Source organism: Lepidochelys olivacea (assembly GCF_965140295.1).
Source record: "Lepidochelys olivacea isolate rLepOli2 genome assembly, chromosome: 1".
In the NCBI taxonomy this organism is placed as follows: Eukaryota; Metazoa; Chordata; order Testudines; family Cheloniidae; genus Lepidochelys; species Lepidochelys olivacea.
Genome location: NC_140411.1, coordinates 63,270,409 through 63,283,665, shown reverse-complemented (window position 1 = coordinate 63,283,665; position 13,257 = coordinate 63,270,409). Strand labels below are relative to the sequence as shown.

General features: G+C 41.4%; 1 protein-coding gene across 15 annotated transcripts in view; it reads right to left on the bottom strand.

Moving 5' to 3' along the window:
• Positions 1–13,257, bottom strand: part of ENOX1 (ecto-NOX disulfide-thiol exchanger 1) — a 509,722-nt gene that overhangs the window by 133,028 nt on the left and 363,437 nt on the right. For 14 of the 15 annotated variants that reach the window (XM_084617813.1, XM_084617817.1, XM_084617814.1 and 11 more), the window contains 2 exons: positions 8,140–8,313; positions 5,755–5,961 (listed from right to left, as the gene is read on the bottom strand). The exons of the other annotated variant lie outside the window; for it this stretch is intronic. In XM_084617813.1, coding sequence (XP_084473939.1) covers positions 5,755–5,961; positions 8,140–8,313 — 381 coding nt within the window. The remainder of the gene's footprint in view (positions 1–5,754; positions 5,962–8,139; positions 8,314–13,257) is intronic. 15 annotated transcript variants of the gene reach the window in all.

Sequence of the window (13,257 nt, the reverse complement as noted above, 5' to 3'; positions counted from 1 at the left end):
CGATGCATCTGATGAAGTGAGCTGTAGCTCACGAAAGCTTATGCTCTAATAAATTGGTTAGTCTCTAAGGTGCCACAAGTACTCCTTTTTTCTTTTTGCGAATACAGACTAACATGGCTGTTACTCTGAAAACTGCTCCTGTGGTGGCAGAGGATCTGGGATTTCTGTGAGCAGCCAGTGGGAGGGGCTGGATATCACGAGGGGACTCGGGAACTGGGCTGCACTTCTTCTCAGGTCTGGTATAGCCCTGAGGGGAATGCTTGAGAGGCTGAAAAGCAGGTGGTGTTATGGAGCTAACACCCAGTCACCACAGGCAAGACTCCCTCTGGCTAAAGGCAGGAGCTAACAAGATGGCTCAAAGCCCTGGATACCCTGAGAAGCATCACAATCCTTTCTCAAGTTGTACATTACCGACTGAAAGAAAATTTTAAAATAATCCTCCTAGTTCTTAACCAGTGCTTCAGGGGTAATTTTAGAGAGTGCAGAAAGCTGTAAACAGTGTGTACAATCACAGGAGACACTGAAAAATAGGTAGAATTTGCACTTTACAGAAGGATTGCATAAATCCCACTAGGCCAACCCTCCCAATAGCTCTGCTCATGGGGATATGAGGGGAACAGCCCAATAGGGGCCTCTGGATCCTTTGCATGCTGGGTAGCTGAGCTCCACGCTGGCTCTGGTTAGGCTGTCCCTAAAGTAAGTCACTCTATTCATCTGTACCGATGCATTTATGAAGACCCAATGACTGGGGACTCCTGTGTAGAGAGCATGAAAAGGCAGAAGCTGTTTTTCTTCCCATAAACTTGAACAGCAGCCACTACCTGCCTGTGCCTTGAGCAGGTTTGTTCCTGTACCTCCTAGATACCACAGGGCTCCAACGCAGCCTTTGGGCTTTGCAAGGGGAAGGGCAAACTTGGGCTTTGAACAGAGAGGGGTGAATGCTGTGACACAGTGAGTGCACTTCTAACTTAGAACATATTATAGTCCTATCTGATTGTTGTTAGGGGGGTCATTGTATAGATAAAAAGGGTTGGTTAAAACAGAGGTGGACTGCACATTTGCAGAAAAGGGGACAATGGCTTCAGATACATAAGAGACAACAAAGGTGATATTTGCTTTGAAGTTTTTCCTCTAACACCCTGTTGAGCTCAACAGTCTAGCCTGGCAAAGGGGAGACGGGTTCCAGCTTTCAACCACAGGAAAACTGGGACAAAGAACAGCCCACAAGGACAGGGAAGAGAGACAGTTTGTTCTCCAACAGACACCCAGAGCCCAGAAGTTAGGAGGCTGTGGTAAAATAGGCCTGCCTAAGCCTTTAGGAAAGATAAACATGTGTACAGATTGTTACTGTTTTAAACTCTTCTCTTATACTTTGCCATTTTCTCACAGTTAAGATTAAACAATACTTTAGTGTAAGAAAGCCATTTGGTGTCACTGTATTCTCCACTGGCCACAAGATATAGAAAGGAAGAACCACAGGTACTGGAACCCACTCAGATCTGTTGGGAGTAAGGACTCCCAGGGTGCTGTAACCAAGGATCTGGTCTGCGAGTGGGAGAATGGTGTGATTTTACTCCAGGGAGGTAAAGGTGTGAGGCCTCCTACCAGCAGGGGGTGCACTCAGAAAGGCAAGAGAAGAGGTCTGCGGTGCAGCTAGCTCTGTAACCGTGACAAATGTCAGACAAATCAATTGACTCCCAACATATATTTATCAACTAACTAATTTTGTAAACTTAAAGAACCTTATCAGTCGTGTCTGAGGGACACTGCCAAAGTGCCCAGGGTCATGAGCCTAAAATTAGATCTCCCAGCTGTGTTATGTTTTGCACTCTATATAACCTTGTGAATGCTCTCCCTCTGCTCTGCTTATCTCCTCTGTTGTTATGAGCAGATAGGGTATTGAAATGTATAAGAGTCTTGCTCTTGGAGCCTTTCAGAGAGTAAGATTCTTACGTATGTCCAAACTCTGCCCACTCACAATGACAAAGGAGCAAAGTGAGAGGGTATAAAGATGGTTGCACCCTAATCCAACGAAAATGTGGAGTGTGCAATAGGGAAGCTGAATTTTATCAGAGCAGCCCTATCTTTTGGGAACAGATAGAGAGAACGGTGCAGAAAAGAAGGTGCAGTTTGAGCACAGCACAGGGAGCCAGGAATATCTGCGTTTCGATCCTAGATTTGATGTCCTTCACAAGAGAATTTTCTAAAGACCTCTTTAGGGCAGCCAGTTTTGAGTGCATCCATGAATGACTAAAAATCAGATTGACTGTTCGGCCGCTCTGGCTGCCACTGGGCAACCAACCAAAAGGTTTTTGTGAGCATCCATGTCATAATGTCAAAACTAGTCCACTGTTTCAAAATGTCACAGCAGCCCTCCTTAGGCACAGTCAATCTAGGCACTTCAGCAGTCCTTAAATAGACTACTGGGACAGTACAATGACCTCAGAACTACCTGGATTGACATAAAAACCTCAGATAGGTGTGTGGCTGGCATGACCATACACTGGGTGGTATGTGTGTGTGTCTGTCAGATTCTGCTTTGTTTACAGAGCCACCGGCAAAGCAGTCAGCATGCCAGCGGTGAGTTGTAGAGAAGTCTGAACGCCTGTTGTCTTCCATTATTTTATGCTCTTAACAGTGTTCAAAGGTATTTGAACAGATAATAGCACCCCCCCACCACCTTTTTCAGACCTCCTCCTGGAAAGGCAATGAATTTCATTCACACAACCTCTTCCCACCTTGGTGCTTGGAATAGCAGCTTGCATTAACTGCATGCAGGATGTGTCATTTTAAATCTCTGTTTCTCACACACAGACAGAGGAAGGGGTTTTGGTCACTCGCCAGGAGCCTAACTTTAAAAGAGCAGCACCAGGAAAAATCAATTACTATGCTGTAAAAATAAAAACCAGCCTTTCCATGTTACACATCTAGTATATGCTCCAAGACTTATCTTTTGTGATTGGGTGTTACTGAGCAGGGAGCTGGCCAGTGAATGCCCTGAATACAGCGAGAGACACACCTGGACTCGGACATCCAAAAGAGAGGGCCTAGGGGCACGAGCACCCAGTGGGAGCTTAAAAATGACATTATACATTGCCTGGATACGCAGCACTGGGCAGAAACTGGAACACATTAGCAGATATAAATCATATTCAAGGTTTTGCCCATAATCTTGAAAGTTCTCCACAGGGCTGGGCCCTGGCAACCTAAGATATTGTCCTGCTCTTTCTGTCCGTGACTGCTTAGAGTTTCACAAGCTATGGAACCATCCCAGTCATGAGGGTGAAACATATGAGGGCAGGAAGCAGAACTTTCTCATCAGCTGGTCATGGCTATTTGGAATTCACTTCCATAACAGATCAGAATGGCAGCGAACTGCTCAACCTTCAGAGCAGAATGTACGCTTCTCCAGCTTAGCCGTCCTGCAATCAAAATGCAACATAATGCCTCTTCCCAACCCCCCATACATCCATTTGGAGTTAGAATGGAAAGAACTAGCGATTAGACTGCTTAATGGATTTTATAATTGCGTAAGGTACTATGGAACTAAGCATGGGATAAATACCTAGATAGATTAGATTGGATAGACAGATAAAACCGATTAGACAGACTAAGTCATCATTATCAAAGGCATGGTTTTCCCTCATATAACAAGTATACTGAAGTTATAATAAATTATACCTTCTATTTGTAGGTCTCTTTTGTATATTATAGGCTTGAGAAATTGCTTTAACTGTATGTTTTTCTTCTACCGTTTGCAAATGCATTATGTTTCAAAACACTATAAAGATTGGTTAGAAAAACACAATCATTCAGTACAATTAAAACCTGCCTCTAGTGCACGATCTTCTCTGCAGTGCTGGAAAACAGTCAAGGCTCCGAGTTTATTGCAGAATTCCATGGAAATCAAGGCTGACAGCACAAGTTAGCTGATTATGGCAGCAATGCTCACCTGTTTCTTTTTCTCTATCCCTCACTCCCAACCCACTGTCCCTTCTTTAATGTGGCTGGAGACACTAGGTAAAAAGTCTCTGCCAGAGGAACAAAAGGAACGAAGAAAGAGGAGGATGAGGAGAGAGAAAAATATGGAGATAGGGAGGATGGGAAAACAGAAGAAAGCAGCAGTGGGAGAGTAAAGAGGAGAGTTGTACAAGCAGCAGTGAAAAGGAAGAGTGAGGAAAGAGGGAGGGGGAAGGATGGAATGAAGAATGAAGGGGAGAGTCAGGAAGAGAAAGTCCCGGGAGCTTGGAAATAAACCTGCACAGAATGAGGAGGGAGGGGAGCAGAAAGGAAGTTTAACCTCCACCGCTGCTCTCTTTCCTGACTGTCCCCTAACTATAGCACATTATCGAAAAGAAACTGGCAAAATAGGAAGTAATACATTGCATACATAATAATCAGCAGATTTCAGTTAAGGCAGTCTCTGACTATTAGGGGTCAGAAGGAAACTTTCTTTGGGGTCAAGTTATCTCACATCTGCCTCCTCAGGATTCCTATAACCATCCTCTGAAGGATCTGGTGTCAGTCACTGTCAGAGACAGGATACTGGATTAGCTGGACTTTGATTCTGATCTAGCATGACAGTTTCTGTTTTTCTATGATCTTCTCTTCCACTCCCCTCACTCTTTGCACTATGCCCTTCATTTTTGGGGGGTTATGTCCAATTTAGGCCCTCATCCTAAAAAACACAAAGCAACCACGACTTGTACTATGAATAGTAGGTGTTCAACACCTCTGTAGATCAGCTGTGCTGAGCTGGGACCTGGGCTTTGTTTCATTTGTCTGTAAAGTGCCACACAAACTATAGTGATGTAGAAATAATAAATGAACACAAAAGTAATAATGAGAGATGGGAAGGAGGAAAGTTGAAACCGGAGTGGGATCGGAAAAGGAGACAGGGATGGGAGTGAAGAAATGGGGTAAAAAAAGGAAGGAGGAAAGGAAAAGATAAAGATTTGGAGAAACTTAAAAAAGTCTTTTAAAATTTCCTTAAAAAAATGATTTCACCTCCCCGAGCTCCAAAGACAGGGAATTGGAATTTTTTTTTTAAAAAGAAAGAGTGGCTGCCCCTTTGTAAAATAAAAGAGTGGGGTTTTTCCAAGTCACAATTTAACATTCACCCAAGTTTAAAGGCATGACACTTGACTTTTGTTTTAAAAAATGGTAGTTGGTGGAGATCTTGAGGAACATCCCGAACACTATATTAGGTCAGATTTTGACACCTTTACTCATGAGGAGTAGTTTTGAACAGATATCCCCATCAAAGTCAATTGGACTTTTTGTGGAGAAAGGTGTTACTCTGTATGAGTATGGGTATCAGAATCACACCTATAATGTGCTTATGAAGGCAGAATACTTTCAGGCCACACGGCAGAATGTATAAAAATATGCCAGTGAAACTGCCAGCACCTGTCACGGAAAATGGCACTGAAGTACTGCAGCAATCCTGGCCCAGGGCCCTCCACTCCCCCCCTTCCCACCCCAACGCATGAATAAAAACCATATAAACCTGCATAAAACCGAAAATAATTGCCAGGGATGGTGGGAAATTATCTGGGGTAGGTAAAATTAACAGAATCACACACTAGTCTTGGTGAGCACAAGAAAATGTGGAATTGCACCATTCCCACTCCTAGCCAAAGCTGCTGAGCTCAAGCAGCACTCGCTGAGATAAAGGCTAGGAAAATAAGCACACATTAGCATCATAAAATACAAATGAGAAGCACAGAAAATCCATTAAAGAATGTAAAGTACCAGAAAGGTAAATGGCTTTATCAACCATGAACTCCTCTGCAAAACGAATGTGACAAAAATTCTTCTTGCTTTTCCGAATAGCTGTAATATCTCCACACTGCTCAAAGACTTCCTGAATAATTTCCTCAGTAGCATTTTCTGGTAAACCTCCAACAAACACAGTCTTACACCCAGGAGGTCTCTCTCTTGTGGAAGGTGGTGGAAGATCTAAGTAAAAACAAAAATCACACTGGAACACAAAGCTTTGTCTTTGTATTCATTCATCCCAATCATCCCCATAATCAATTTTATGCACTAAAAATTATTTTGAATAGCAATTTATTTGGGAGGGGGTTGGGGTTAGGGACAATTAAATATTTTAGGGATTGGCCAAAACTGTATCCCTGAATTGTCACTATTTCCAATTTTGATTGATGGTTTCACAGTCAAATCCCTGCCATTATGATTTGCTGTCCAGGTCAGATCCAAAACCCAAAGGGGTCTATTTTCCTACTTGGATTCAATTGAAATCCCACAAGAAAAGTCTGTGAAATTTTGGACGAGAGGAACCTTAGTGCTGACATGACCTCAGACACAAACCCTGAACTCTAGTGTAAATCTGAGCTGAGTCTGAACTCAGCCACTTTGGCTCATCTCTAATTTTTTTACACAACACCGACTCAAATCGATGGGTGATGAAAATCAGGCCACATTTGTTTAGGTGTCTGCATATGGACATGGGAACCTAACTTCAGGCACTCAGGTTTGAAGATGTTACCCAGTCTTAGCGTAATTTCATTTCTCTTTTGTAATACAGAAGCATAGCAAACAGCAAAACAGAGTGGGAAACACAATGAAATGACAACATGATGAAAACCCTCTGCCAGTTATCTACTTTGTCCTGTTGCCAGATAATAGAACAGAGGCTAGAACAAGGGAAGGATAACCTAACAGCACCCAGAATACTCATTTGGCATTGAAACACCACTGGATGAAGTGACTTTTTTAAAAAAAATTATCATCATTTACGTGTAAATGAGCAAACTTAAATTTTTGGAGGCTGTATAAAAGAGTGTCCATTGTCACAATGTTTCACCTTGTTTATGTGTAGATTACTAGAGCACTTTTCTGGAAAAAAAAACAGTTACAAGCCAACACTGATTAATATGAATTAGTTATTTGGCAATTAAATACGCTGAGTGAGGTTAGTCTTTTAATTGTTTTTGAAACCCAGTCTGTTTGCTTAAACAATGGGCTAGGCACAGTACAAACACAGAGCAAAATTCTGTTTGCTTCGCCTTCCTTTTTCCCCATGGTGCTGGTGAAAGGCGCCAGCTGATGACCCTAGGAACTGAAGTCCTCCGATTTAGTCACAAGATTCTGCCTTGCCCTTATGCAGATGCTCAGTGGGACGAGTTCGTCTTTCATTTGCACAGCCCATGCAAGGGCCAGGAAGAAGGGAGCACAGGGACTGCTTCCCGGGGCAAACATGGTGCTCTAAAAGGGCAGGGAGATGGAACTATAGATTTGCCCTCTCTACATGTCAAGCCCCAGAACTGGCTGTCAGCTTGGGACAACTATGCTGTGTGCCGTAACATTTCTCCTGTATCCTGGGGAGTTCCCAAGTGCTCTCTGCAGGCAGCTCAGCTCATCACCACTTACATCACTTACTACAGCCGGTGGGCAGTCTACCCCAGAAGAGGTACACAGTGGGTGACTGTTGTGCAAGCTTCCCCATATTTCCTTACCGATTCACCTTCCCCATAATGCAGAGGGAGCCCCTCTAGGGGGTGAGGCAATAGGTGAATCTTCATGCTCATTTCCATTGAAATCTTTCTTCTGAGACTGTCAACAACGGTGCCCCATCTGTATGCTGTTTTTGTGATGTGGACACCTGATCATGGGAACTAGACTAAGAGCACCACATTCAGTTCATAAGGGCCAGTGAATAACCATCGAACAGTTACAATTTTCCATCGCTACTGACTTGGGCTGGATTTGAATGAGTGACATAGAAATGAAAAAGAAATACAGAGGGGAATGGCTTATTAAAACTAAGTGAGACGTCCAGTCTCCTTCAGCTTTGTTAAATTAATCCACTTTTTTTTCTTACAAAACGTCTTTCTATGTTTGCCCTTATATTTGTCAAGATGAATGAACATATTCTAATATTCTACCACACTGCAACACATCCATACAATTTGGTTGCAAACATTTTAGTTACCATCGCATATCCAAAATTATTCACTTTATTAAATCAGTTCTATTTCTTGCATACATGCCACTGTGGTTCCTTTTGTATTTATAAAGAAAATGTGCTCAAATATTGTTTGGCACCTAGAAACATTTTATGCAAAATATTAAGAAAACAAGATTGCCAAGCATTCTTTCTTCAGATCCACTTACTTGGGTTTGGAGGGAAGAGTGTACAGCTTTTGCAGTGAATTATTTCTTTGACAACAGGCACATCTGTTGGTGGTGGCGGCGGTACTAACCCCATGCCTGGTATCATCGGGTTAATTGGAGTTATTCCAGTCATCATGCTGAGGCTTGGATCAAAGCCTGGTACACAGATTGAATCTGTAAATACATCACATAAACCCTTGGCTTATAAATCTTGAAACTACTTCTTGTTTCCATTTTCCTGCACAGACAGTTTTGCTCTAGGCTTTTTTTCTAGGTATCATTGGATTAAAAAAGGAAAAAGAAAAAGAAAAAAAAAAAAGCTGCATTTCAGCCAGCCATCCCACTGGAAACAAATTAAAACTATGCATGAAGGAGGAAATGTGATATAATTTAAAATCTTAATATGACGGAGTGCAACACAGCACATTAAAGAGTAAAACCATGCACCATGAAGCTCTGTTATTATCTGGAATGCAATTTTCTGTTTTATAATGCCACTGTGTTGCTTACACTGCCTTCTGACCTAGAATGTGGGAAGAATATCATTTAACACTGATATGCCCTCTATATCCAATTGTCAGTTTTAACAAAACTTAGTCTTCTTGCATAAGTGACCTTGATTTATGAACACCATGGAAAAAGCTCCACTTCTAAGTGTGTTTTATATAAGTCTGGCCTGACAAAAATTCCAAGTGTTTTTTTCTTGGAAACTAAAGTTGTTACTTTACCTAATAAGGTCTTGTTTAAAGCTGAGAATCAATTTTTATTCTCTAGCTGGTATTTAGGTGGTTTAGTAAATTATCTTAAACACACTTATTATTAAATACATATTTATAATCCCCTTAAATAAATTCATATGAAATGCATATTTGGCTTTCATACACCCCTCCCCATATCTCTTTGCCAGCTATTACATACATATTGTTTAAATCTGAAATGTTGTTGGATTTCATAGCACCGGAGCTGTGGCATCCTGAATTAGAATAAGCAGATGTTTTAGATTAACATGAAGTCAATTTTGTAAATTCTCAATAAATAAAACATTTTGAGAGAGCGATCTCTTTGTTGCCACAACACTGCTGCTATTTGATGTCATCAATTATTTAAAAGAAAAGTGAGTTACTTGGGTTGGCCACAGGTTTTCTGCAGAGCTTTCTGGATAGCAACTGCAAAGTATTTAATGATGCATGCAAAGTCAGGAGTTAGTTCAGCAGCATGGGAGTTTGCTTTGACAAAGAGAGAAACTGTCTTTTTTTGAGAGCACAAATTGGCAAATTTGAACTACACCTTGTTATGAGGCAGCATGATGATTGGTCCACACATAGACCCAAGAACCTGGAAATCCTCAATTGTAATCCTCGGTCCGGCACTGATATGTTCTGTGGCCCTGGGCAAGTGTACTAACTGCTCTGCAGCTCAGTCTCTGCATTTGTAAAACAAGTATAATAATACTTACTTACCTGCAAAGATTAACCCAAGCGTGTTTAGCACTTTGTAGGTGTAAAGAATGCTACAAGTGCTAAATATGATCTCTGTATTATGATTTGCTGAAATACCAGTAATCCTCTTTTACCAAATTCACATAACAAAAAAAACCAAAACCAAAATGCTCTGGCTGAGAACCGCTATGCCAGTAGAAATACTCTCTAGTTCCGCTGCACACGCCCGATTGCCCCTACACTGACTATGTTCTGCTTTCAAGCCATTCTGTTTGATAGCAAGTGCACAGCAAGCAAGAATTTGCTCTAGGCTTATTGAAGACTAGTATTAATGAAAGCTCATGATATCACATTACTTTTTTCTAATAACTGGGCTTATGAAAAAGGATTTGCTCTGGGTGTCATTTTATTTTTTTTTAATATAGAGGCATGTGCATTGCTTCCAGATTATGCTTTGAAACTCCACAGCTGTCATTTCTTTCATGGGAGCCAGTAAATGACATATTAAACATTCATGTTTCCGGAGTGCTGTGAGTTAAACTCAGAGGTGAAAGGGCGAGATGCAATTCACAAGAGTCCTTAGGCGATTCTAATTTTCTCACTTGCATTTTTAAAAGTCACGCTGCTGACAGTCACGATGATCTCCCAAAGGCAGCCTGCGGTGGATAGAAGCCCATCCTTACAACTTGCTACCAGAAGTGCCTGGATAGTTCCATCACAAACAAAAAGTAACACTGCATAGTACTGAATGCGATACCTTCTATCACATCATACCCAGATAGGTAACTATATACAGCATCCACAGCAAGGCCACCACATTCTGAAAGATGCAGGGAATCAGGCAAAGCTCTCCATGCTGCTTATGCATCTCTCAGGGGCTTTCTAGAAGCCAATGGAAAACACTACCATCTGGTTGTACTCATGTAGGATGTATAAAGGATGCATAGGACCAATATTTCTGTGATATACTTCAACATGCCCTGGCATCTCTGTCCCCTGATAGGTGCAAGTGATGAGACAGAGGCATAGTCAGGAGCTCCTGAAAACTAATTTCACTTCTCCCAGGGCCTGATCCAAAGCTCAGTGAAATTAATGAAAGACTCATGTTGAACCTCCAAAAGGAAAATAAAATGTTCTACTTTATTTTGCTGGCCAGTACCTCACCAAATCTGTTTAACAGATATACAGTGTCTCTTTCTCACATGGGCTACGGTATCTCTTTGGCCACAGTAACAGGTTTCCCAAACCTTAGGTTTTGCCATTCTCTTTTCAACTAGATTAAGGTCACCCAACCAATCTATCTATTACCAGACAGGAATGTTCTTCTTCTTGTATTTAACATTTTGTTTCACTTCCACCAGAACAGATTACTAAAAATTAGACCTTTTCAAAAAATGGATAATCAAAGACAGTATTATGGAGATAATGAGTTCTTCAAAGCACTTCTATCTTACAGCACCTCCTCAGTCTTTCCTGGATTCAGTTTCAGCCATATGGTCTTCATACAGCTGGTAATCTTGAACCAGGCTCTTGGACAGTTTGGTGGTGTTTGCATCTAATGAGAAGATGATGAGCATCAACTGTGTACTCATAGAATCATAGAATATCAGGGTTGGAAGGGACCCCAGAAGGTCATCTAGTCCAACCCCCTGCTCGAAGCAGGACCAATTCCCAGCTAAATCATCCCAGCCAGGGCTTTGTCAAGCCTGACCTTAAAAACCTCTAAGGAAGGAGATTCTACCACCTCCCTAGGTAACGCATTCCAGTGTTTCACCACCCTCTTAGTGAAAAAGTTTTTCCTAATATCCAATCTAAACCTCCCCCACTGCAACTTGAGACCATTACTCCTCGTTCTGTCATCTGCTACCATTGAGAACAGTCTAGAGCCATCCTCTTTGGAACCCCCTTTCAGGTAGTTGAAAGCAGCTATCAAATCCCCCCTCATTCTTCTCTTCTGCAGGCTAAACAATCCCAGCTCCCTCAGCCTCTCCTCATAACTCATGTGTTCCAGACCCCTAATCATTTTTGTTGCCCTTCGCTGGACTCTCTCCAATTTATCCACATCCTTCTTGAAGTGTGGGGCCCAAAACTGGACACAGTACTCCAGATGAGGCCTCACCAATGTCGATGATCAGTACATCGATGTGTACTGATGACAGCTCCTTGTAAAACTCCACAGGTGAGGGGCCTGAGGGCTGTAAATCAGTGCCCACGTTGATTCTGTGCGTGCAGATTGAAAGGAATGAAGTCATCTAAGCACAGTGTCACTTACTTCTGCCACAGCTCCGATGGGATTCAGCACCATTCCATGTTTAAGCATAGAGGTGTTGCGTAGGAGTCCAGCAATATGAATTTGGATATATAGCCCTTGTCTATGGGCAGGAAATGATCATTCATTAGTGTTGACAGTGTGGTCTGTTTCATATCCTGGCATGATACCTATTTTGGATAGGTCCAGGACACTAGAGTTATCTAGTTATCAAGTTATCTATGGAAATGAACCTTGTTGAGCTTTTCAATTAGCTTGTTCAGTCTTCAGAAACAGACATATTGATAGTACTATATGGTGTGGTAAAGAAAATGAGAAATAACCCAGAACATATATCTGTTGTTGGCAGATATATTTTGATACATAATCATCTAGATATTACAGTTATGGGTATGCTACAAATGCCACACATAGATAAATTATCCATATCACTATATCACACATCTAAAGGGTAAAGATGTTATAGTTTAGCTTTATATTTTTAAAACTATTTTTAAAGGGATATAGATAGCCATACAGAGATACATTTTCTGAACTGTTGAAACTATAATTATCTACATTAACAATGTGATATAAATATGGATTTAACAATGTGGATTACAGAAAAAAGGTGACATATATTAAATACATTCATAAAAATTACTAAATCAAGTTAAGAATGTGCAAACATATAATGCTTAACTTTGAACCCTGTGAACATTGTAGATAAGTGATGAACACTATCACGTATGGGTCCACTTGCACAGTGTTGGTTTAGCAGATGCCCTGAGCGGTAATATTTTCAGGACCATGTTCTGCCTATCTATAACAAAACAAGAGTAACTTCCTGATTCATCTAATAAGTGATCTGCTAGACAGAACAATGGCAACTTTTGAAGAACAAACAAAAGACTTATATTAAAAATGGAGCTTAAAGAGACAGAGAAGAGAAATGTTCTTCCCATACACTTAAAGCAGCTCTGAGAAGCTCACTTTTTCAATAAGGAGATACAGAAACAAAAAAAAAACAACAACTCACATTAAATCTCAGGTTCTGAAAAAAGGAGCAGACAGATAAAATCCTTTTGAAAGAACTCTCTAATATGATGCACAGGAGGGGGGCAACCCCTTTTGCTAATGCAACTGTTGGGGAGTGAGCAATCGAATGTTCCCATTCCATGCTGCTTTCTGTCCTTGCCTGCCAACTCTTGCTGTCCAAGTGGTCTTCAGCTCTGCCAAGTTAAATGGTTGCTTCAATAACAAGTGCTCACAATTCTGCCATCTGTGATTTTGGGGGAAGTGCTCCATCCGCAACATCATGCCACTTCTTTTCTGCCAGTTGTTGCCATGCTGTGCTGTAGCCAGTTACGTATTTGCTCAATAAGGGCATCTTTGCTTCTTAAGGACGTAACTGTGTTCTTCTGCTGCTAA